General features: G+C 39.8%; 1 protein-coding gene across 1 annotated transcript in view; it reads left to right on the forward strand.

The window, feature by feature from the left end:
* Positions 1 to 344: 344 nt before the first annotated feature.
* The window catches only part of LOC306961561 (alpha-1,6-mannosylglycoprotein 6-beta-N-acetylglucosaminyltransferase B-like), a 98766-nt gene continuing 71738 nt past the window's right edge, over positions 345 to 27372 (forward strand). Inside the window, exons 1-2 of the mRNA XM_079554350.1 lie at positions 345 to 789; positions 8108 to 8220. Of these exons, the coding sequence (XP_079410476.1) occupies positions 722 to 789; positions 8108 to 8220 (181 nt within the window). The 5' untranslated portion in view covers positions 345 to 721. The remainder of the gene's footprint in view (positions 790 to 8107; positions 8221 to 27372) is intronic.

Below are 27372 nucleotides of genomic sequence, written 5' to 3' on the forward strand. Positions count from 1 at the left end.
TCAAAAATGACAATACGATTACAGTTCAGGTGGATCAAATGTATAAATGAAATTGCCAAGGCAGATAAATCCTTGCGTCTGCTATCATCACACAGGAACAAAGTAAAAGCGTGGTTAATAGTGGTTACGACAGAGCAAAGAAAAAGATAATAATAGAAAAACCCTCACCCCATTGAATGAAATAGGCTGAACGTAATGATGACGAGATAATCAGGCAGTTCTTTTGCGGCATTGTAACGTAACGTCTTAATAAAAAAAAAGAGGGCATCACATCTGAACATCCTATTTTGAAAGCGTAAAGCGGACGTGGATATTCAGCCTCACCAGCTTGGCAGCAGTGACGACGGAAAACAAGGCACTGACCCGCCACACTCGCGCTCTCTGCTCTGGAAGTGCGCTTCGCTGCTCCTCTTACTCCTGCGCGCAGCATCTTTAGGAAGAAGCCTAGTTTGTGCTTTCTTTTAAAAAAAAACTTGGGACTCCGGCGGGCGCTCCAGTCCATACCTTCACTTTTGTTGTTTGTCTGGGCGGATAAAAGAAGCGTGAGGCGGCATGCTTACACACGGATAGCGCAACGTAGTGACTGAAACTTTGACTCGGAGGAACGTCTTCTACATGTTTTCGTTGAGACGCGGACTTACTCGGGAGCGTGCTTAAAAATGAGTGACCACGTCATTTGGTGGACGTCAACTATGCCGGGGGCCGCAACATGTTTTGAAAAATGATTGCTGGCAGCACCGACGTTAAAATAATGGTGAGAAGATGCCTGCTTACCTTCAAACCGTTCAGGTGAGTCGCATGTTTGCTTATTATGAGGTCACCCACATGAGCGCCAAGTCCATATTGTCAACGTTGATGTCTCCTGCCTATCGTTTTGTCTCTGTGGGGCACTTAGTTGTAAAACCTTTCGCTGGTATAATTAGATTTAGAGCCAAATGGCACGCGCACAGCAGATGTTTCTCTAATAGATGAATCAGATTGGTTTCATGGGGATAAAGCCACGCCACGCAGCGATAAGAGGAGTTGTACTAAGCTCGTAGCAGCGAGTCCTGCGCTAACTTAAGTTTCCTCGCATGCATTTATCCATTACAGGCGAGTCCCTGGGCTTTGTTTGTCTGCATGCTGCGGCTCGAACTGCTGAAGGTTTCCTACACACGCACACAGACACACGGGCATCTGCATGAATAGGTGCTCAGCTCAGGCTTGATCCACGCGGTGTCGTGCAGATGCTTTGAAATGGTCTGGGTTTTGGAGAGGGTGGAAGGAGGTTTTCTTTGTCTCTGTAAAGGTGCCGTGGAGTTCAGCTGTGGCACTGGCTATGCTGTGTCTGCACAACTCGCACAGAATCACTTGTTTGCAGAGCTTTTCGTTGGTGTTTTGCGTCTCATCAGCGCACACCAGACAAGTTCAGATGTGAGTGGATGTGAGGCCATCATTTTCCTCTTTATTACACAAACTAATCGCTTGTATGTTTCTCAGTTTGCAGGAAGAGCCTCTTCTCATGAACCCAGAGCTCAGCAGTGTGGAGTGGTGCATATACCCTATGAATGACAGGGGAAAGTGCTTTTTAAATACAGGTCATTTTATGAATTTTTGAAAAAATGGTTTCCAAATCAGCTTTTTTTTCTCCTTTGCAAATCCATAACAAATGGCTCATGATATTGCACTGTCACCGATGATGCATGTGAGAAACAGAAAAGCGGGTTTTCGAATCTTGTTTCAGATGTGAATAAGGTCTCGGTGCCAGGAAAAAGTTTCTTGGAAGACAGACCAGTAACACCTCCACGCCTGGCAGAGCTCCTCGATCTCGCCTCACAAATCATCCTCATGTGTGCGTATACCTTGAGGCAAAGGCGGATGGGTCTATATGTGCGAAGAAGCCAATTAGCTGATAGCACATCTCTCCTCTGATCCAATTATAGGGATCTGAGCGTTTACTTTAGGCCTGTTAATTAAGGAGTTGTCAGGCAGGACCAAGGTCTAATCCCCCCGTATCACCCACCTAACGCTACTTTAGAGAAACGACAAAACGATAAGACTGGCAACGATCGCCTTAGGACAAGCATCTGATCAGCCCCACTCACACAACAGTGCTCCATCATCAGCCACTGTGATTGTAACAGCTAGAGCATAGTTTCAGCCAAACTAATATCCCCTCAGATCAAAAGATTATAACAGAATATGGGCCTGGTTTCATTCTTGTCCTTTACTTAACCTTTACAGAGTAATACAGCTAATATAGTAAATAATACTAGAGATATAATAAGCCTCATCTTAAACCAACAAATGACTAAACCAACGAATGCTTTCTCTTGTATCATTTAACACAGACTGCTTTCCATTTGACTGATCACAAACTCCAAACAATGAGCTGTTACTGCCGTAGGAGTAGGTATAGAACTGTTTATGACAATTATTGGGATTGACAGATAACTGCGAATAAAATGTGATCAATTGTCCAGCCCTGTACAGCAGTCTAATGCAGGCAAACATTTACAAATTGGACTTCAAGTTGTGTTTAATGTTCAGACATATGTATTTTTTCAGCTGTATCATTTCTTTTTCCTTACCAGACCATCTTACAACATACAATGGCAGGCAGGCAACCGTCCCCTATTCTTGTTCATTCACTTTGAGCCACAGCATCTTGTCTTTGGAGAGAGCACCCGCACACTAGAGACAAAGGACTGATAACCGCTCTCCTAATTCCCAGAAAAAACAAACCAAACAAGAAACATGATGCATTTGCTTGTTGTCGACACACGCACCCTGGCCCCGCGGTCTTCTTGTTATAAAGCAGCTTTGAGTAAAACTTCGCTATGGGCAGAACAGATGGGCTGTAATATTTGATTATTTCATAATGTTGTGGAGCCATGGGAGGGACAGTGCTTGAGAGAGAGCAGTAAATGAGCAAGTACCAGCTGTTTGGATGTGACTGCTTTTGATGTAAACACTCTGCGTAATGCGTGCAGTGCTTGTGTTCTCACACAGGAGCAGGTCACTGGTCAGCTCTCTGATCATTATCGTCTGCGACTATAACGCAGAAAAGAGTGCCATTACACGCACTCAACACAAATAGCAAGTGCAGGTATCTGTGGAGATGTAGTACATGTGTGTAGAGGTCTAAATGACAGGGTAAGCAGTAGAGATGCACCAATCCTGTTTTTTTGCTACTGACACCGATACAGGGTTTCAGTATCTGCCAATATCCGATATTTACTGATACCAAGGGACTTTTTTAAAAGTGGCTTTCTCTGAGTGAAAAATTTAATTGACTCTTTTCTGCATTTTAAAGGTGCACTAGGCAACTTTTTAAGTGAAAAAAAAATAGTGTGTATATTTGACCTTTTAGTGACTCAGTGACTTAATGGGTGCAGCATGGCCCCTTTGCTTTCCCTCTTAGTGGCCTTTATGACACTCCAGAATCAGTTGTTTTATGGGTTCATACCAGAAACTGTCCAGAAACCCCATAACAATTGATTCTGAAGCATCATAGACGCCACTATGAGGCAAAGCAAAGGTGCCATGTTAAAGTCACTGAGTAAATATACACAAATACTCTTTTTTTTAAGTTAAATAAAGTCATATTTTATTGACATAATGTTACAGATCAGTTATCAATTATATCTATTGATGAACTAATGGATGAACATTAAACAAGGACTTTCTACACTAATTATCCTTGGGTATATTAATATAAACAACTCACATGAAGTGATCTGATCATTACAAATATGTGAGATCAGTTATTTGTTAAACTTAAATACAACAACAGTGGTTATTTTATTGTATTAAGCTTCTTTAGGTATTTCAATCATAGTTTCTGACCCAGCCTTAATTAGTTTTTGTTAGCATTAGCATGCACCCGCTAGCTTTATCATGCTATTGCTAGCGCGGCATAATACAATACATTTGCGGAAGTGAAAACTAAATCAGCGGTGGAGCCAAAACTGATATCGGTTCAGTATCAGATATTTGTAGCCGATACCCGAGACCGTATTTTTTCCAGTATCGGCTCCAATATCCAATGCCAGCATCGGATCGGTGCATCCCAAGTTGGCAGGTTTTATACTGACTAGGAGCCCATACAGGATGTAACTGTGTAATTAGCTCATTGCAATAATTCAAACTGCAATTCATTGAATGGTCTCGAAATGGCTCTAATGCTTTACTTATATGCACGTCGAATAAAGGCTGCTATATGGGGGGAATGAAGTTTGTGTCACAATGTCTTACAGCAAATTGATTTAAACATCCTCTCCCTGCTCTCTGTTGATTTATCACGCTGCGGAGTCTGCGCAGAAGAATTGATGCGCCTGCAACTCCCCCGTATTATCCAGATTCTTCAAACCTTTGACATATTAGACTGCCTTTCCCTCACTTATCCTCAGTTTTTCACTGTCTCTGTGCTTGTTCTTAGTGTATCGCGTTGCAGACTGCTGATTCACTTGTATTATTCAGTATAATCGCAAAAAGACCAGCTGTGGGCCTAAACTGCTTTATTAGAGCATTACGTTTTAAAGACAACTGGCACAAGAATAATTCCTTTTCCATTCCAGGCAGTGAAAGCGACGCTACTCCATATACTGACTGCCCCTTTTCAAGAGTTTCTATGGGCCTTTAAAATAACTAAGGATGAGAGCTGTGCTTATAGTAATGCTGGCCAGCCCTTGATCACACAGACTGTACAGTGTCCCACTTGAGCATGGCCTGAGAATGTAAAGTCACCTTGGACTGGCGCCAAACCACAGCTCCATACTTAACAGATTATTCATATCATCTCATCTCTGCGGGTCTGTCCAGACCATGCAGTAAATGTCGCTTTGAGTGGCCACTGTCGATGGGAGCATGTTTTTCACCACTTCATCATCAATATTAAGAGCTCTTGTGGAGAACTTTGCGTGACTCCGAAGTGCACAGTTGTATTTGCGCCGAAGCTCACATTGAAACAAGCAGCCCTCTTGCTTGGCTTTGAAGAGGAAGCAATAGATATGAATAATGCATCTGTTTGTTATGTTAGCATTCCAGTTTTCAGTGCTGGAGCTAAAACTACCTGTGCAGGGTTTATGCTGAATTATGAATTTCACACAAGGGCATTATACAAAACTGTACAAAGGCAACTCATGACTGTTCACTTCAAAGATATGTGTACAGTAAAATCCTCAACAGATTTCAAATCATCCCGTGTCTTAAAGGGACTATACTGAGTGTAAAAATGTTAAAATAATGTATTTTCCTCCCCTACATGTTCCAGCCATGTCCTAATGTGTAGAATGAGCTCAGACCTGTTCACCACAACTGCCTCTAAAATCATGACCTGTCACTCAAAAAGGCGTTAATTCGGTCCGAAGCGCGGTCATGCACGAGCTTAATATAGAAGGTGCAGTTACACATATGACCTGAGGTGGCAGTAGTGAGTATAACATGTTAAACTTGCATCTAGCCCCTTTAATGGGGTTTATGTTGTGTAAAGATTCAACGAATGTGTTCTGACATACATATGATTCTTCTACTAGTTTAGCAGTTCATATTTCCTATTTTGGAGTTTCTTAATGTATTAAAAAGGCAAGATGTGGCTGATGTATGTAGTATGTAGATAAAATATTTAGATGAACATTACAAAGAAGCGCCCACAGTACAAAACACATTGAAGCATTTAAAATGGGAGCCAGCACTTCTGACTTTCCCCCAGCTTATAAAATGAAACTCTCAAATCCCCTTTTTTGTTCTGCTCTAAATCCTTCAAGGCATTTCTTCTCTGGATTCACTTTGAAAGCGAGAGCTACCTTGTTACTTATGGAGTCGGAGGAGCAGATTGTCCAGCAGATGAAAATCACAAAAAAACGGTGGCCTCCCGTCTTGGCGTAATAAGATAACCTTTGATCCATATAAACTGAATAAAGTAGCTTAACCAGAGCAGGATTTACTCCCACACGAAAGACCTGGGTTTCAACTCTTGAAAGTCCCAGCTCTGCTTCTCTCATGGCACTCTACCGGGGAACACACACAGAGTTATAGCGTCATTCCCCTTTGGAGCTTTTTGATGCATTTTCAAACCCATGGCTCACTCATTTCTATGCCTCGTTTTTGAGCTGCCTTCTCAACATTGTGCATTGCTCCTCCTACCCTTTTATTTAGCTATACCTCTTCTGTTTTACACATTTTTTGGACTAATAACAGTCGCATTAGTAAAAGTTGGTGGTGTGATGTTTATTATTTTGTGTCATAGGCACAGGATGTGACATAAGTAGAAATGAATATTGCATAACTGTCACTGTTGCAACCATACTGTACCAATGGGCCAGGACACAGTCCCAATTTTCTATGGGACTTTCTTTCTTCCTGTGTCACATAATGTTTTAGTACGTGTATTTGAACTTTTCTTTATGAAATTCACACTTTACTGGTACGATCAATACCCCAGGCTTTATCCCATCAACAGCAAAAAATGGTCATATGCAATTTTACAGTCTTGCCCATTCTAATCTGTGTGCTTTTCTTGTAACTCTTTACTTTTCCCATTTCCTTCGTTCATTTGGGTTTGTTTTTATTTTTGATTACTCCCATTCATTCAGCCTGCTCTGGGGTATACAGTTCTCCCCTGGTTTTGGCAGTGGTCCTAACCGTATGCCCTCCAATAACGTTGGTGTACTGGAGTGCTTCACCCTTCGGCTCCTGTCGCTGCCTCTCCTCCTCGTGATGATTGCTCTATCTGTGCTCTGCTCCAGGAGTGCTGCCTGCTGTTCCTTCACTCTCTCTGCGTGTCTTCACTGCTCTCTCTCTCTCATCTCCTCTTTGTTCTGAACCCTTTTCCTCTGTCTGTCCATCACTCCGATCGTCTAAGCTGTCTACCATAATGGCCCGCCTGTCTTTCTTTTGTTTTTCATGCTTCTTGCACTTCACATTACAGCCCATTCTGCTTTATTTCATCCCATGCATTTACAACCCACCTTCATCTGTCCCCTGTACATGCTCTTCAACTTTCCTGCTTAAGATTGAAAACACTCTATTTTCTCTCTCTCTATATATATATTATATATTTTATTTAGAGATGAGAATGTTGGTTGCAATCTTTGTGTTATGAGTCGCAGTAAATGGTGATTTTCATGCTCTTCCTGTCACAACCAGAAACATCACTGTCACTGTTACTGGTGCGGACAATGGGAATTATGTTTCTTATCCAGAGACAAATCTATAGCATTAGGCTGCGCTGAACTCAGTGACCGCCTGATTCCTGTTGAAGAGTGCCTTCGCCCTATTAATGAAAAATAACTTTAAACAGTACTAAGTAATAAATCCTTTCCGTAATCCCTCTCGGGCAAATACAAGTGTTGATGGGGTGATTGGGGGGTCTTTCATCTCCCCCTGGTGTCTCTGGCCAGAAAACCATGCTTGCAACTTTTTGCCTACCCTGACCCGGAGGCGCAATACACACTAATGGAATCACGAAGAAGAAGCTAACAGGCTAACGGGCAAAGCTAACTCTGGGCTAGCGCCACTTTAGTAGTGTTATCAGCAAAGTTTGAGTGAAAAAAAAAGTTCTCCATTGTTTAATTGGATGTACAGTGTCACTCTCTCCCTTTGTCTTTTCTGTCAGCGTAGTATTTACTCTCACCAACAATTAATGAGTAAAAAAAAAACGCAACATGCTACGACACCTGCGGTGGCGCTTATGGCCTCTAGGGGCATGAGTTACGCAGGTCTGCTTTAATAACAAGTAATGCAACAAGTATATTCTACCACCTGTGGCACTTTGGTCTATTATATACACAATTTTACAAAACGTTTTGATATTGGATTTTTTTTTCTCTACTAATCATGTGTTTAAATCAATGGCTGAATTTGATGTGCAGTGCAGAGTTTTATTTTAATCACAATTCCAAAAATGAGTAATAATAACAAACCATTTTTCAGAATAAAACAAAGCTTTGACAGTGTAAAATGTACATAAATGGGCTTGTTATGATTAAACATGTCTGAGTTCTGCTTCATGTGCCATTACCTCCATCTGTATTTGGCTTGAGTAAAACCAGCTATTTACCTCCCCATCAATATGTCTCCGGCCCTGAAGTACCATTTAAATCACTTGTTCCTCTGCCCTTTGCAGGATATTCGTGGTGGGGATTGGATTCTTCAGCCTGTGCTTCCTAATGACCTCTCTGGGGGGGCAGTTCTCAGCCAAGAGACTGGGGGACTCCCCGTTCACCATACGCACGGAAGGTAACAACACTAGCCCCGAGTGTGTGTTTGCGCTGTAATACAGTCCTCTTAAAGATGCTGCAACATTGATAGTCACCGTAACTTTGTACTATCTAATCACAATAACTGTCAGCTTATTCTATTGGCTATTGGCTTGAACTGGAAAAAAAATACAGTAGAAGCAATTTATAAGCCACAACATACAGGCTACATACAGTGAAATGGCTGGTCATGGCAAAATCAATACAGACATAAAGCTAGTTGTTGCAAATTTATTGGTTTGCTCTTGAGCTGTGGCAGAAGTCAGGGCTGTGGGGATCGGCTCTGGCTTTTCCTGTGACTAGTGAATTTGTCTCAATGTATTTTCCAGGTTTAGAGAAGTCAGTGTGATACAGATTTTTGAAAAAATAGCCAAAATATACAAGACTTTGTGGATTTGTTACATTTGCAAATGGTCTCACAACTACACAGACATAACCCCTCTCTATAGTTCAGTTTGTATTTACAGTTGGTCTCTGTTCTCCCTGTTCAGACACAGACCCCTTTAGAGATGAGTATTTCACCATAGTTAAGACTTATAAAACACATATTATTCCTCTGGTCATTGAAAGCAAAGGTTAGTCTGACTTTGACATAGACCATGAAAAGGCAACAGCGTTACTGCTAAATGACCCAAAACGTAACTAAGAAACTGCAGCAACTGTACAGGGGTGTTTTTAGATGTATTGTTTATAAAATGGTTGAATAATCATTTAGTGATTTAGACCTTAGATCCAATAAATCTTTCTTTAGATGAAGAAATATAATCAAATCTTTACATGACACATCATGCATATTCAAGGTCTTTCATCTCCCCCTGGTGTCTCTGGCCAGAAAACCACAAAAGATTGAGTTTTTCTTACAACATTTGTTCCATCATCAGAAACAAACGCCTTACATTTAGCTTCATTCACACAGCTTTCTACTACATTTCAAGTGTGTAGCTATTGCAGACTAATGGAGGCCTGTCAAAATAAGTTCTGCTGCCGTTGGTCACAAAGTTCAGAAAATGTTTGTATTCGCTGTTGGTCATCCAGTTTTCCTTTTTTCCAATGTGGCAAAGCGCACGTACTCATCTTGTTTGTGTTGAGGATGGTTGTTTCCATCTTAATTCCACTAAGCACACTTTAGATGACAATGAACAGATAAGTGTGAAGAAGCTTTTTCAGATTAGAGGTCAAACATCCTCAACTCAAACAACCCTTCCTAGTGGTCTACTTTGGAGTTGTTTGCTATGAGCTGAGAATATGTTCACTTTCTATTGTAGTCTCTTTTCTATAATAGTTAATATGACCATCATCGTCAATGGTTAAATCTTATAACCACTTACACAGACAAATTATATCTTTTTCTTAGAGACTTAGAATTAGTTGTTACAGTTGTATCATGAAGTGAATCTCTGGGACCCCCATGCCTCAGGAGTGAAATGGCATTAACGCAGTAGCCAACAAGGGATGTTACACGGACTGGAAGCCGGTGGCGAGATATCAGGAAAGAGCTATTGTTATCTCCAGGTGTGACAAGAGAAAGTTAGAGGCTGCTGTGTGGAGGTCTCTTGCTGTTTTGGTTTGTCTTGGTTGCATTTTCTGTTCATCTCTTTTTGGTCATATGTTGAGTTGATTTTTAATGAATTTGTTTCAAGTGTGATAAAAACACATTAGGACATTATTTACAATTTATGCAATTTGCAAAACAATACAGCAGTCTTGCAATAATGGCTTGTAATTAACCTGGGAAAAGCCTGATTGATATTACAGGGCAAATATCATTAGCACAGTAATATCAATCTGGAGACGCTCCGTTCAAAGCGTTTTCTATTGGATTGTGATTATCACCGTTAAGTAATAATGAAGTCATTTAAGTACTTCATTATTGTTGCTTTGGGGGCCCCATGTTTTGAAATGAGCATTATCTATCTCTATCCCTTTTCATAAAATGTGTGATCATGATGAAGCTGAAATACCCCAAAACAGAACCAGTTAGCAAACTGCATGTAACGTCAGCACATTAGATAATGGGCCAGAGATACCGTAAGTCTTTTGGGATTACTGTGATAAATTGAGATTAGTGGGTTTGAGTGATAAATTAGGATTAGTGTTTGTGCCGCTCTGAAATGCAGTTGATTAATGAAGTAACTCCGGCTATAGCCCAGGCAGACATCTGGAGCAAGCTCATTAAAAAACAGTGTCCAGAATGGCTTCCCCATAGGAGTTTGCGTTGTGTTTGTGTCTTGTTGCATCATGTTTCTTGTCCCTGTATGCCCCGAAAATACCAAAAGCACTTAAATATTCTCTTAAGATTCAGCACAGCAGCCTTGTTCTTTCACGCAATTGAATTACACCATAGATCAAATTTTTTTTGCTGATTTTAACGTCTGTTTATGTGTGTTTGTGATGAGCTGGCAGGAAATTGGCTGTTAAATGGGGCGACAGCAGCAATGTGGGACAAGACTGAGAGCAGAGAGACCTAGAGACCGATCCATCTGCTCTTTGCAAATCAGCTCCTGCGATAAAAAACAACTGGCCCTTTCATTACGCCTGGGCTGCCCACCTGCAGAGCCAAACGCACGCACGCTGAGATACACCTAACGTATCATTAACCGCATGTTACTTCTGCACCATCTACTGTGAGGAAACATACAAACACTGCCAAATCAACTGTAGCACAGCGGAGAGTAATGTTTATGCTTGATGAGTTCGTCTTTGGCATTAGCTGATTTCAGCATTAGCCGCATACTTTTGCATTTCAGTCAGTGTTTGTGTTTTAAATGTGCTTGTTCACGAGTTTTGCTTTTGGTTAGTAGCGGCACAGAGAAAAAAAAAGTTGTTTGAAATGCACTTAAAATGCTTCTTCTCAATATGGGTTTGGCTCGATGGCCGCTGGCTGCCCTGCTTTTTGACCACGAACGTGGGGGCTGCCATTGCTCCGCCATTGCTGTAGTACCTCCATATCGCCACTAGGCCCCCATTGAAAAGCATTGGAGTTTAGACACCTTAAAAACAACTTAAACGCCTGGTTTAAATTTTTTCAAACCTAGAGATATTCCTCCTGAGATAACGCTGGGTTAATCACAATACTATATGAAACCAGGCTGGTTTTCGTAATATGAATTTTTGAAATCTCGTACTTAATGAGGGTCGGACTGTTAGCATTGGAGCAGCGCGAGCTACACGTCGCGCAAGGGCCGAGTCTACGGTGAAAATCCCGCCCATATGTCCTTTTTAGGAACATGCTTTGTCAGAATTCCCCCACGGCCGTGGTCATTCTGGTAAACGGGAAGGAGTGAGCATAAGACGTCCGTTATTTTTACAGTCTATGGTTTGGCTTCAAGAATCACAAGAACAAAGTAACTTGTTTACCTCAATAAATCCTTTCCGTAGTCCCTCGGGGGGTATTACAAGTGTTAATGGGATGATTGATTCATCTCCCCTCGGATGTCTCTGGCCAGAAAACAACCCTTGTAACTTCCCTGCCTCTGGGTCGGAGGCGCAATACACACTGATAGAATCAAGAAGAAGAAGCTAGCAGGCTAACGGGCAAAGCTAACTGCGGGCTAGCGCCACTTTAGCAGTGTTGACAGCCAAGTTTGAGTGAAAAAAATTATCTTCGTTGTGTCATTGAATTGTGGCACAATGTACAATATCCCTCTCTCCCTTTGTCTTTTCTGTCAGTGTAGTCTTTACTCTCATTGACAATTAATGAGTAAAAAAAAACGCAACATGCTAGGACACCTGCAGTGGCGCTCATGGTCTCTGGGGCAAGATTACTTAAGGTGCGTTCCAACTTGTAACTGGTTAATTTCCCACCTCCCATTTAAAAAAAAAAACGTTTGCATAGTATGAGCTAACAGTGGTAGCATTAGCCATTTTGTTTACATATGAGTTCACCTGGAACGCTCTGATGTCGTAAGTCGTAATTTTCAAGTGGGAAAGATAACAGTTATCAGCTACCTGGAACGCACCATTAGTTCTGCTTTAGATTAAATATACTCAAATACCAAGATTAAAGACGAGCATCCGCATTGTGATTTGTATTGCTGCCATTTCAAATTTTGTAAAATTAATGTAAATCTATTGAGTTGTTTTTTTATATTGGTTGGTGAAAAGTGTCATCCATAAACCTATAAGCGACTAATCTGTGGAACATCCTCAATCACATGATCTAGAAACACCTTTTCATATTTATATCTCAGTGGATTCATCCGAGAGGTATTTTTGCTCAGAAATAGGCTTGTCATTTGCGCACAATAACGGGTAAATTTGTGTACGGCTTTGTCACCTCAGCTGTAGCAATAGTAATTGTGCAGGTATTATCTTAATTTGGATACATGCCGCTTCGGTGGATTATCGGATTGTGCTGGAAGTGAGCGATGCTGGGTTTCAATCCCCTGCCGTCAGTCTCATGCAGTGCAGTGAAGCATGATATTGAGATGTGCTTCATAGTGTCAGGAGTGTAATCCATGCATGTATGTAACATTGATATGATTAATCAGGTGTAGCGTTATTACATGTGTTGTGGTTGATGCTGGGTATCTCTTCAGAGACTCATTAGTAAATGGGATGAAGTTAAGTTGATGGGATACCTTCCATAAAGTAATACTTAGTGGCTTAAGTAAAAGAGCTCAAGCAGTTGTTTGCATCTCACAAAACTGCACCTCTGTGAAGTGTTCTCAGTTTGCAGTGATCAGTAAAGCAGTCCAAGGAAAGAGCCATTGGTAGGTCAACCGCTGAATCTCACATTGTACTTTAAGTAGATACAGTTAGTGCTGGTCAGAGTGGTGTTGGATTGCAAAGTGTTACATCTGGTGCTGCATTTTAGGTCTCTGGTGGTAGCACAAATAAAAAAATCATCCCTTTGTACCGTGGCCCTGTGGCTTTCTCCCAAAAACATGATTTTTTCTTTGTTTTACACAGCCCAGGTGTCTCTTTGTTGTTTTGTTTTTTTGCCAATGCAATGCTCTCTTACGCACTTTGCTTCATTGTCTTTGGGCCATGTGCATGAATCACATATTAACCAATGGAAAGGCTTATCATTTCAATGCTGATTGGTCCATGGAAGTGACAATAAATGTTCACAAACACACAGTTTTAGCATTCAGCATAGGACGGTAAAGTCACAATTAAGCAGATAATCTGGTCATCCTCAAGTAAAGACAGGTTGTATCACAGGTTGTAGTGTAATATTATGCCTAATCTGCATATCTCTAATAGAACACTAAATTAGTCACATTCTGCATATGTTTTTCAGATTGAAATGTTTCATAGGAGAGAGATATGTTTGCACAGTCGACTTTGTAAGTTTGATGCGTTAACAAGAATCCTCCAAGTCCCTGTACTCTGTCTCTGTTTGTTTAGCTGAAGATCTCAAGGCTTTTGCCGTCCCTGTGGGCTGCTCATGGAGCATCACATATTTATACTTTTGCCTTGATAAATTATCTTTCCTTTTATCTATGTAGGTCTCACGGATGCGGCCTCTGAAGTGATTTTAATATCCAAGGAACATTTTGTTAAGAAACGCCACATGTGCTCCGAGCCAAAAGGGGCCGAGACGAATGGTTGTTTGATTCGCCGCTTTAAAAGTTTGTATGCCGGCAAACGGGAGGAAAAGTGCCTCAAAACATGTCCTTACTTTGCCCTGACCTCATTTGAGAAACATATTCAAGTGCAGTACTGTGGAAATACATTTGAGTAAGGTGTGGATAATGAGCCGGAGAGTTTGTATAAATAGTGTTTTAATTTCTAACTAATGTAGGTTTACAATATCTTTGTTACACAAGCCTGTGGACACCTCTACAAACATGTTTTGAACAGTATCAGATCCTTGTATCAGTCCTCTTCAAATAATAAGACTCCTGAATTGAATTTTGACAAAGATATCAATCAATTAACCTGTTACTTACCATCCCCCCACAGATCAGGGGTCAGGGGTTAGGGTTAGGATTAGTGTTAGAAATGTGATGAAATTTGTGTTTCACTCACACAGATCTTCCACATAGTTTTAGAAACTAGAAGGTGGTGGCTTTTAAATGAGGTGTCACCCTGGCATATTGGTTGTGAGCTTCCAGTTAATGGCTTTGATATTTGGATATGCATAATTGCTAACTCTAACTCTAACCCTGACCCTAAACTGGCAGATAATAGGTTGACCTGTTATACCTGTTATCCTCTGTAAGCGCAGCTTTCTCCTCTGCAGAGCTACAAGAGGCAAAAATATCCATTTTAGCTCGGGTACCATTATTTTTTTCTTCATACCATTAACGATACTTGGTTTACAATACCGATACCTGAACAACATTTTTTTTTTATATATACTAGAATATTTGTCATCTAGAACCAGAAAACAGAACAATAATGTTAATTTGTTCCATAAAATACCATTTCTTTGAAATTTATATCATTTATTTGAGCTGAACCTTCAATGAAAAGCAGATGAGAGCAAGTACATCAATGATCTGGAAATGACCGGTGCGCATCAAGTACAGGCTGAACATGCATAGCAGGCTATTGACTTGCTGGTAGTACAGCTTATGGTGAGTGGTGAAAGCGGTCAGAGGAAAAATTGTCCAAGGCACTCGAGTCTATGAAAAAATGAAAAGTCCTTTATTAAGTCATGGACCAGCCTAAGTGGTTTGACCCAGAGGTCTTTGTCAGGGCATACTTAATGAACCACAGATGTATTTAAAAGAATCATATGACTAAATCTGTCACGTGACAACAAGCAAATATTTACAACAACCTTTATCAATTTTTACATCATGAGGTGTCATGGCCTGGACAAACATAGAAGCAGACAAGTAAAGTAACATGAGGACAGAATATACCTACTTCTGGACAGAGCAATGTAAGCCAGTGAACAAATAGTGAGTGCATATAGTAAGAACACAAATGACCAAAAATACTTCCTTCAAAACTGTCCCTGGACTAATAAGCATCAATTCTTAGTTTCTAAAGATATATATATATATTTTTGGTACTTTTATTTTTCGATGCTTTTATTTTTTAGATGCCAGTAGTGCCTGAACTTTTTTTCCCCGTACTATACTGGCATCATTTAATGGTACCCAGCCCTAATCGCAGCCTTGTTACAACAAAACAACACGCAGCATGATCTATGTCTGACATAAGCTACATCCACGAAGCCAGAGAAGCTGAGGGGAGAAGAATATCAGAAATACTGCACAATTCAATAGAAAAGCTGTTTAGTGAAGTCCGTGCCTGTATTATTGTAAAGATTGAGATTGTGTAGCTTTCCATTAGACGTTATTGTGTTTAATATTTTGCAGCCCAAGCAATGATTCCTGCCTGTTTAGGCTCATGCATAAGTAATCCTACTGTCTCATAACATGCTCCGAATGGACATAAAACTAACTTGGAAACACACAAGCCGTCACTTAGTCGTGTCCACCCTGATGCCAATATATAGTAATGAGAAAACCCATCCAATCTCCGAGTGCCACTGTTCTGACCTAAGTGCTATTATTCCCCTGTAAATGGGAAACGTCTCCACAGTGGATCACATTATGGCTATGTCTCCTGGAGCTGCATGGCTGGCCGTGTACGCTGTCTCAATTACCCAGAATGCCTTTGTCTAGTCATCACTCCCTTCGCCGTACGCTGGTTATTTTCCATACTGTCCTGATAGTGTCACATAGAAGCATGTATATTTCCTCTAATGGTGTTTATGGAGCCGCGGAGCCGTCGGCGGACACGTTTGGGTTGCCTTGCGATTGCGTCCTGGCTGTGTTGACAAAGGCTGTATTTGCATGCTTGTGCACTGCCCCAGCTGATAAGGCTATAAACGCACACCAGGCATGACTTTAGTGTTATTATTATTCCCCTCCAGCCAATCTCCCTCCACCTCTGCCGCCTTACCTTCCTTCTCTTTTTCTAACAGCCCCACAGTGAATATATTAGTATTCAGCAGGAGTCTGAATAATTGCACAGTTGCTACGTATTTCTTTGTTTAAGTTCACTTATTATGGACAGTGCTTTTCTTCCATCAATTATATCAATCAATCTATGCCATATCCTCAAGTGAGCATTTATTTCCACGAATAATCATTGCAATTTCTAAGAGGTAGAAAGTCAGAGACATACAGTGGAATGGTGCATTGATTCATGTGGTCGACATAGTTGATCTGCAGCCATGTCTCTGTGGACACCAGTTAGATTCTGGTTATGTCCATGCACACACTGAAAAAGCAAATGTTTGCCTTAATTGTTTTAATGCTATTAAAACCTTCTCTCGAGTTAACATGTCACCTATTTCAATAGTCAAGCGTGCAGAAGTGACTGTATGCTGTCAACAGATGCTTTATTTACTCCCATCGATGATCTATCTAAAGGGTGAGAATTGAAGCCCGTTTACCTGCTTGTCTGCTTCCTATGCGCATCATTGTCTGAACAGCAAAACGCTGAGAGTATACACTGCCTCTAGTCAAATTAGCGTTTTATTAGTAAGAGAGAAAATGGTGTCTCCTGTTTCTCTGAATTGAACATTTAAGCTTTAAATCCTGTTAATGCATTGTTATAATAACTTTTTATAAATGCTTTAAATCAGAATGTAGCTTACACTTCTGTCAAAAGTGCCCATTTTATTAAGACTATAAAACATGAAGCTAAAAGCATATAGGCTATTATATAGCCTTTTTTAATGTATCATGAATGGGAAACTGATTAACCTCTTTACCCCCACTGTAACCGAGAGCATTTTCTCCAGTTCGGCTTTACCCAAATCTAAATCTTCTTACAGCCTACAGGCTAGTGTAACATCTCATTTGAAAGCTCAGACCTACAACACTGATGACACACTCGTGTTTCCATTGTTGCCACTTTTTTGTTGCGTTCTGTTTCTTTTTCATCAATTTTCTGTTTTTGTCGTTTTTGTAACTTTGTTGTTGCTTTTTTGACGATTTTTGATCACGTTTTTGTTGCTTTTTCATCCTCTTTTACATCTCATTTTCATCTCTATTTTGACGCTTTTTTTCAGGAAGCATTTAGATTTGGATAATACCTGGATAATAACTGGAGTAAATTTGCTTGTGTTGTTGGGGGCTAAGAGCTTAAGAACTGGATCAATAGAAGAATTGTCAATGTCATTGATATTAATAAAATCTCATCAATTGGAATTTGGAAACAGGCACTTTCATTTAAGCTTTCCAATAATTTTTTTTTCATTCAAATGTGGCACAGAGATTTGACCTGGTATTAAAGGAATAGGCCACCGTTTTTACATACTGAGATATGTTCTTACCTTAGCTTTGACGAGTTCTTTAGGACCTGTCTGGTCTTCCCCCGTGCCTTCTATCACGTAAACACAGCGCAGACGGCGTTAGCATTTAGCCTCTCCCCCTCTCCACTATAGCTCCAAAACAGGTCAAGATAGAAGCTACCAAACTCTTCCATGTTTTCCCTATTTAAATATGGTTACGTGAAGTGTTCCACTACAAAGTATAATTACACAAAATTAAACAATGTGGATTTTCTAAACGGATAAAAGGGGGAACTATATTGTAAGGCGTAGTAATACCAGGAGTAGTTTGGCATCCGCACAGTAAAGTGAAGATTACTGCGCAGATTTCGAACAGGTAAGAACATATCTCAGTATGTAAAAACGGTGGCCTATTCCTTTAAGTCAAGTGAATATGATAAAAAAAAAAAAAAACAGGCCAATCATTGACGCTCATCGTCGTCAAATTGCTCTACTTTTGCATTTTGAGATAAATTTGCCCAGGACCACCACTGTCCTGCCAAGGGGACAAATGCAGCCGTCTAGCCCTTCCATCCAGCTCATACATGAACAAGCACTGACTATTAAGAGGGAATGTGTTAATGAATATGAAGTTGTTGAAAAAGGAGCATGTGCCAGAGAGTGTCTACAGCACCTTCAGAGAGCCCGATCTTGTCTGATCGAGCTAAGCGAGGTTGGGCCTGGTTTGTAATGGGATGGGAAACCATGAGGGAAAACCAGGTGATGGTTGACTGAGGATCCAATGGTGCAAATTGGAAGCCACACTTCCTTGTGTCTTCCCCAGGGCAGCTGTGGCTATATAGGGCATGTAGATAAATAAACTATGATCCCTTTGTGACCTACTGCATGTCTGTGAAAGTGCTATACAAATCAACTCCCCTTCCCTGAAATTATGATTGCAGTACAGTACCTTGGTTTTAGTTCACCGTTAATACGGTGAACTAAAACCAGTGAAGTCAGAGCCAATAATATTCAGTCAGTATACAGGAATAAAAGAAAAATACCTGTTAAAGAATCATTTCCTTCAGTAAAGAATTACAATTTGTGACTTGCATTGTCAACTGAAGCAGCAGACTCAAAGAGAAAAAAGCTGCTGGCAGAAAATGAGAGAATGTCGAGCTGAGCTGACAAATGCATGCACAAGTTACCATAAATAAAAAATGTCCTTCGCCCTGTTTTGCATTAGGGCCACACTGACACATGCACAATATGCACTGTATTGGAAGCACTTTATAAAATGTGGGACTTATGCAGCAGCCACACAGCGCCTTTGAGGCCACTGCTATTTCAGGAAATCCTGTGCGAACAGGAAGTGACACGTCTCCAAGGGCAGTATACAGAAGAAAACAAAAGATGAGACGGATGCTTTGATAAAAATAACTTCACTCCACAGCAGTGGAGCAGTGTGTCACATGTGGATTTTTATTTTTACATTTTTTGCATTTTCCCCCTGTACACATTATTTTCAAGAGCCACACAAGGGATTTACAGACTAGTTTTAGAAGGACAGGGGTGTGCAACTGGGTAAGGTGGTGATTGCTGGAAGTAAAGAAGAAAAAAAAGCGTCTGAGTTGTCACGATTTTGAAAGTAGTGGATCCACACGGGGCTGGCTTAAGAGGAGGTGTGCTGAAAACACTCATCATGCACTCTAAACTGTTTGCACGCTTTACATTTTGCATCTGTCGCCACTCTAAAGCTCCAGATACTAAACTTGGAATTCTGTAATTATTTGGACTATTGTGGTTTTGATGATAGTCACCATGGCCTGTATCTAAAGGAAATCAAATGCTTGTCTCTGGGACTGCCTGTTTAGTGCCATTCTCCATTTTTACATCTCTCAAGAAAGCTGTGTTCAATTATGATATGTGAAACTGGCATATATCAACATTAACCTTAGAAAGATTATGTGTTGTTCAGGGAACGTCATAGAGCATATTTGTTCATCTTGTACTTTTTTTTTTTTTTTTAGCTTTTTAGACAAGACAAGATAAGATAAGATATTACTCTTACATACTGTTATAATCTACCAGGGGATTTACATGTACCATGTACTGTATGTTACAGACCTGTATTTGTGGCTCAAAGTGTGCAAACTTTCCCCTAAACTCTGATCTCTGGTCTGTAATTTAGGGGGGTACTTCTCATATTAATAAAAAACACATTCAGCAACTTTTTCTCAACTAAAAGATACTGTAAAGTAGTCTAGTTTTACACATGAAAATGTTACATATTCAATCACTGCACAGTTTCCTATTTTTCAAGTGACAGCTTTTTGTGGATTCTGGATGTGTTTGAACCTCGCTGTCGAGGCCGTGGGCTCCTGTCTCTCAGGAAACCTTAAAATGCCGTTACCTGTCAGCCCTGATGATGGGCCCCATCCATTCGGCTCCAAATAAAAGACGTGTCGAGGCGCAATAGAATCAGCACTTTATACAAACCCTTAAATCTCTCACTCTTTGTTTCTGTCACAGACTGTTCAGACAAGTGGGTTTGTCATGCATCATCTATAATTTTCACAACTTTAGCATCAGTCAGTGTGGACTGGACACTGCATGTGCCAGAATGGTTTGGAGACTGGCACAGACTTTCAAGTGTTTATCTTGACTCATGAGCTCTTGTAAGGTCTTCCCTGTTACTGTATGTGCAGGATGTTTTAATGCCATTGTGCCTAACATTTCACCCAATAAATATTTAGACTGTTTCTGTTGAAAATACATCTTTACTATGAGTGCACTTATCTGTCCTTAGACAGTGCTTTGCTGGGAGTGGGACATTAATAAACCCCAAGGAGATGCGGCTATTTTAGTTTTGCTAAAAGTAGTATAAATATTCTTTATATTGATAACTCGGGGTGGCCCGGCCGAGACACAAATCCCATGAGACAAGACGAGAGATTGGGTTCACGAGCACGAGACGAGACCAGATTTGACATATTTGTAATAATAAATAAAGATGAAATATTTCCTTTTACTGAACAATTTAACTGATGAAAATCTTTTTAAAAGTGCAAACCATATTATGCAAATATTGGTGGGAAACTATAAACTAAATATTTGTTTATGTACCTCAAAGGTTAAAATTATGTATTTCCTCCCTCTATGTTCCAACAATGTCCTAATGTGTAGAATGAGCCCAGACCTGTTCACCACAACTGCCTCTAAAATCTTGCACTATCATTCAAAATGTTGTTACTTCGGGTCCGAATTGCCATCATGCACGAGCTTAACATAGAAGGTGCAGTTACACGTATGACCTGAGGTGGCAGTAGTGAGTATAAAATGGCCAACTTGCATCTAGTGCCTTTAAAGCTGTGAGTATAATGGATGAAGCGCAGTAAAATAAAAGGCTAAATCCACAATATTAATCTACTAGGAGCACATGTGCAACTGAGGGCACCCTTTAATGTTTCAAAATGTTCATGTATTTTTTAATGTTTTCATATTCTTTAATGTGTGTGTGAGCTCACAAACTATCACGGCAGTCGCTGCTCTAAAGAAATGGACTCTTAATCGTAACATTGTGAGGCCTTTTAAAGCATTTATCAAAGGGAAAACATAATGTAGGAAATGACTTTGTTCGCCCATTATACCCATTCAGGAATATTTTCAATGGCTCGCGGATGCACTCTTGAGTAATGGCACAAGGCCAACCATAATTAACTTTTAAAAAGCTGAGATACTATGGCTAGAAAAGTAAGAAGCGTAGTACAAATCTGCAGCAAAATAAATAAAAAGAGAGAAGCGTATTGGCTATTCCATTTCATTTTGAACAGAAGATGTATTTCTGCCCCTGAGCTGATAGTGTGGTTAACCCAGTTTGATTGATCTGTCTCATTTGGTTAATGGTGCTCAGTGCAGTATCAGTCTCTGGCTTCCACCAGTATTTATACAGAGAATGAAGCCTGTTCTGCTGAGCATCTTACTTCTTTTCAGTCTGAAATACACAAATCCCATTATTGGAAGTTTAAAAAAAAAAAATTAAATCCCAGGTTCAATTCCCAGGCTGTGGGGTTCTTTTTGTACTTAGTAATTCAAAAAAATAAAAAAATAAATATATTCACAGCAAATAACTGTATTTATAGTTTAGAGTTTAAGGTTGTGCCTGCTGTGATAGCATTTCTCAGTGAATTGCCTTGTATGATGATTGCCCTCTGAAATACAGCTGGGGATAGATATCTCAGTTTTGCTAGAAAAACCTCTGGAGGCAGATATATTGCGGTGTTTTTTTCAAGAAGCTTTGGGAAATGTATGCTTTAAAGGAATGGAGGTCTGACAAGCTTGCTTATTCATCAATCTTTTCAAGATTAGTAAAAAAAAAAAAAGCTAGTTAATTGTGATGAACAAATCAATTTTCAGCCTCTCAGCACATTTTCTTCTAATTACTGACCATAATAATAAAAAATGTCAAAGTGAGATTGTAGTTGCTCTTATGAACAAGCGGTTGTTGTTGTCTTTTGCACTTACAACCCACAATGCCACTTAGCACAGTGACACCAATAACTCCACCATTTAGCTTGTCTTCTCTTGTCTCCGGGAAGAGAAACAGTATTTCACCCTCCAAACAAAGAATGCCCCTTTCAGCTGCTCAGCCAATCAATACAAAATACCAATCAGTGCCATTGCTGTCACCATCCGACAAACGCAGACGAGTCAAGTGCTCTCATCCAACCACTTGTCAACAGTTTGTTGGTTAAAGGTCGCCTTTGAAAAAGCTTAGTCCAATTTTAGTTTGTGTATTATCAGAAGAATAGCTTTTTTTATGGGGCAGGTTCTTGTTTCTCAGCAGGAGTTTTTGCTCTTCTTCTATCATTGAACTTCTCTCTGGTAAACTGGTACAAGGTCCCGAACCTCTTAATTAGTCTCATTTAGTTGATGAATTGTTGCATTTGTAATTTGCTATTCAATATTAACTTAGTCAAATCTTTAGTACTTCTGTGAGCATTAACTTTGAACTGCATGAACTGCGCTGTCCACCAATTACAGACATCACAAACATTCATTTTATTCATAAAAAAGAAAGATTTTGTCTATGCTTCTCTTTTGTATTGTATAAGTCAGCCTTATTTGATCTTATTTGTATATCCCGACCTAGAGGTGTTACCAGGGAGTGTAGTGTGTTAATAGCGGCATCAATGTTTTTGCCAAGCTTTTTGGTGCGAGAGGTTAATGTTGTTTCTCGCATTGGACTCTCGAAATTCAAGAGAGTGCCTGTGAATGCAGGACTAGATTACAGATTAGATTTTGGAAGACATTGAAGGCAAAGCGCAAATTCAAGCTTCTGAATTAGGGTTTGAAGCCTTCTCTTGTGATTTTTGAAAAATGGGAAATAACTCTTTGTAAATCAAGCAGAAATAGATATGAAGTGAACTTTCTCTGTGCCGATAAAACTACAAAACACATTCAAAGTTTCATTATCATTAAAAAAAAAGCATGACAGATTTATATTTGCATCTTTGGTCATTTCACATGGCTCTTTCTCATGGCACTTCCACGGAAAAGTACAACACGTGCATACAACATTACAACTTATACTGCGTCTAGTCTATTTCATTAATATTTGAACTGAAAATCATCTTCTGGATAAATAATTGATACTGCATCCTGTGGGATTTATTAAGTGTTTTCCCACATTCACTGTGTTGTAATTACAGCACAGTGCACAACAAAGGGATCGCATGTTTCAGTGGGAATTGAATTCTCACAATGTGCAAGCTTTAAGTGTCTGCCGTGTTGTCGACAAGAGAAGCACTTTGTTGTTCCTTAAGTCATTCTACAGTATTACGCCTGTGTCCCTGATCTTACATACCGTCTCACAAAGGCAATCACATCATGCACTGGAATGCTTGTGGATGTGGACATGTTTTCAGGCTAGGCAACAGGAATGCTGTATGGGTGAGTGTGCAGACAGATGTGAGAGCCCAGTGCAGATTATGCTCCAAGTGGAAACTTGCCAATGTATCCAGAGGTCAGAACTGTCAACTTCATAAACCTATTAGATCATCGGCTGCACGGCCTAGTTCTTATTAAAGGAGTATTTTAAGTGCAGACATGCCTCTCTTTTAGAAAAACTGTAATGTTCTTACAATAATTGTGATCGTTTAGCTTTTTTGAGTGCTCAGACACTGGAGGTATAGCATCGGAAGTATTTAATATATTTGTTTTAATCCAAGCGCACTCCAGCAGAAAGCACAAGAGATGTAACTGGCCACCTGCAGACTGTGGGGCTACTGGTGGTACTGGGGGTTCTTTAGATGCCACTCAATTGCAATTATAGACTTATTCATTTTGATTTAGAATGTTTTAGGATTTTAGCAATGCTTTCAAGTTTGGTGTTTTTTAGACATAAACTTGTTCAAATGTAGATCTATTTTAGACCTGTTTTTAGACCCTGTTTTAGATCTTGATCTTGGCCTAGTGGTTCTTGGAAGGCAAATATTTTAAGATATGCTACTTTGTAGGGCTGTTCATGATTAATCGTGATTATGGGCTTCAGCAATTAAAAAGTATGTTCACGATTAATCATTATGCTGTATTTTAGGGGTATACAGTATAATCTCAGTGTAAAGCTATTATTTGCATTTTGCTTGATAACTGAACTTTTTAATGTGGTTTCATGATTATTTCTGGGGGGAAAAAATCACACTAAGCCGGTGGTTAACGGTTAAACAATAATTGCTTGATAAAGTTCCCAATTAATCGATTCATGAAATTGAGCTGAATGTGCATCCCTGTCTTTGAACCATTTAAGAATCAGTTCATTTCATTATTATGAGTTCAGCACTGTCTTAGCAACGTTTCACGCTGACGCATTCATAAATTATTAAATTCTCCCCATATAGTAACTGTCTTTTGTGTGGAATACACAGAGTTCAGAAAGCCATAAAACTTTAAATACAATCAGCTGCTGACAGTTCAAACCCTCAATCTGCAAAAACATTCTGACTGCTCCCCGAATGATATTTATGACTATTGAGGTTCAACTGAGCTGCACACAAACAAGATTTATGCTACCACAGCACATTTCTACACATGACAGTCTAAACCTGTTCCATGCATATTAAATCCTGCGTTTTTCACAATGAATGTTTTATTGGTATCTGTCAAATTTTCAGCCACAGGTTAAAGTTTTTCAAGCTGTCTCACTTTGCACACTCCAAAACATCATATGTAGCTTGGAGCTTGTCCCACCAATATGACAAGGGCAGGTGTCCACTCTGACTCCTCTCTTGTGTGGTACATCATTACCTGCAAGTCAGTGTATAGCAAGTGTCAGTCCACTTTAACGTGTGCCATCGGGAGAGGAAAAGCTGTCATTGTCAAGCTGCAAGCACAAGGTAATGTGCAGATGGACAGCAATTTGTCGACTCAATACTCTGTATAGAATGTAGAAAGGAGAGAGAATGGAGGACGGAGATGAACATACATGAAAACAAGGACAGATTGAATAATAGGGATCTGTACATGTGTGCTTCAGACAGAGAAACCTCTACTGGTCTGTTGTATAAGTAGATTCAAAGTCCCTCTGCATTTATGGGCATATAGCATCAGCTTTTACCTAACAAATATAATGAAATACACAGCTTTATTTCATATTTCAAAAAATGCCTCAAATAACATGTGGACAGGCTCACCTCACCTCAGGACAGAGCGGGACATTACCAGCTCGTCTCTGTTAGAGATGTTGCTGCTAGAGATGCACCGATACAGCTTTTTTGTTACTGATACCGATACTGGGTTTTGAGTATCTGCCGACACCTGATATTTACCAATATCACTTTCTTTCTCTGATTGAAACATTTAATTGACTCTTTTCTCCATTTTAACATTAATAAAGTAATAGATACGGTTCCATTAATATAACAACTCAACTCATAAGAAGTGATCTGATCGTTACAACTGTGTTAGATCAGATATTTAGTTTAACTAAAACACTTGGCTTCAACAGTGGCCCCATTTAAGCCAAAATACTGCAAACTGTAAATATATTTAAAAAAAGTATATTTATTGTATTTAATTGTATGAGGTGGGCTCTGTTCTTCTTGGCACATTTGCACTGCAGGACCTACTTCCTCTGAGCAGAGGGCAGAGAGCTAAAAATAAAAAAATAAAAATAATAATAATAATAATAGTTCTAAAAAAAATATATAATGTAAACATCTTTTTGATAATATGAATCGATTTGACCTGCCAACTCGATTTTTATTTAAAATAGATTTTTTTCCTCCAGCCCTACTAACCACGGCATTTTGCACGGCGATCAAAAATGCATTTGTGGAGGTTGAATAAAACTCCGCTCAGGATTCCCCTGGTTCCCAGCTTTTAAAAAAATATGCAGCATGCACACATTCACTTAGATTTAGGTAGTAAAAGTTGTGTTTTTAAGGCTGTGGGAGCCAAAACTGGTACTGGATATTTGTAGCTGATACCCGATATCGTATTTTCTTCAGTATCGGTCTGGTGCATCCCTAGTTGCTGCTTTACTTTGACAACATCAGGTAGCCACTGGTTTATATGAATTAGGTCAAGGTCATTGTCCAAATTTGATGAACAGTGTTTTGATCACCCACTGCATTGTCTGTGTCTTCCTGATCATTTGCTCTTGGTTGACCTTGTGACGAAGCAACACAAAACCTGTAAAGTTTAAAAGTTTAAACACAACATAAGTGCTTGGTTTATCTCAACCATTATGACTTGTTCATGACTCTAATTACACTTCATTTCTCCCATGTACAAGGCAGTCAATGTGACAATCAGTATATCATCCAACTTACATTTGTGGCAGAAATCCCGGTGTAAATCCATTTGTTGAATTGTGTATCCATAAAATTCTGTCACCAGTTTCAGTGTTCAGTTTGCTTTAGGGCCAAGTCTGCTGCATATTAAGCACAAACAGAGAATAAGCGGATTCGGCATCTCACCGAGCGCAAAGCATGCTGGTCCAGGTTAAAGGTCAGGACTACCCAGATCGTATCCCAAACTGTTAACATGACCGAGTGTGACACAGATATTGAGCGTTAAAAATCAATGTTTTAAAATAATTCTGTAAGAAACGGGGACACGGTGTTGGGGAAGAGAAAAAGAACTTTTGGCCTTTGCTAAACCAATAAATAAAATCAGTTGTATTAAGTAAATAGACGTATTGGTTACTAATAGAATTACTAGTTAGCCATATGTCAAACTTACTAATTTAATCCATTCGCGTCACGACGTTCTGGATCTTTTCTTTCAGTAGGAAATTTGATGAGTATGTATGGTAGCTCGTATATACAACGCTGTGAGGTTCCTTTATTGCACTCGTGAATAGAGCAAAACTCTTCCATAGACTGATTAAGCCCACGTGGACAGTCGCACTGCAATGGAGAATGAATGTGAACCTGGCATATCGCCTTAAAACAACTTTAAGCCACGTAATTGTCACTAAATAACCGGTTGTTCTTCTTTGATATATGGTTTTAATGGGCTTTGTTGACACCGTGGGTAGGTGTGAACTTTGAACTTTGAACTTTGAACAGGAATATTACCGCGCATGCGTACTGACAATGCTGATTTGGCTTATAGAAAATCCTTGATGATAAAAAAAACATAGTGAACACTATACAGGACTATGTCAAAGCCTGGTGGATGGAGCTGCTCTTCAGTCAGTTTGACCTGATATGAATAGAGACGAACACTACATGGTACCCATCCAGACCTCAACCTGCTTTCATAGAGGCCTACAGAAAAGTATGCATTCATCCAAAGGGTAATTCTATCAACGCCAGTGTTTAGAAGTGCAACAAAACACAAAGTGACATGATTTGTGAGGAGGTGGCCCCATAATGTTCTTTTTTGTGTATCTGCCTTAAAGAATACAGAGGTGAAAAGAGAGATGATTTACTTTACATT

The sequence above is a fragment of the Gobius niger genome, assembly GCF_951799975.1.
Source record: "Gobius niger genome assembly, chromosome: 3".
Lineage (NCBI taxonomy): Eukaryota > Metazoa > Chordata > Actinopteri > Gobiiformes > Gobiidae > Gobius > Gobius niger.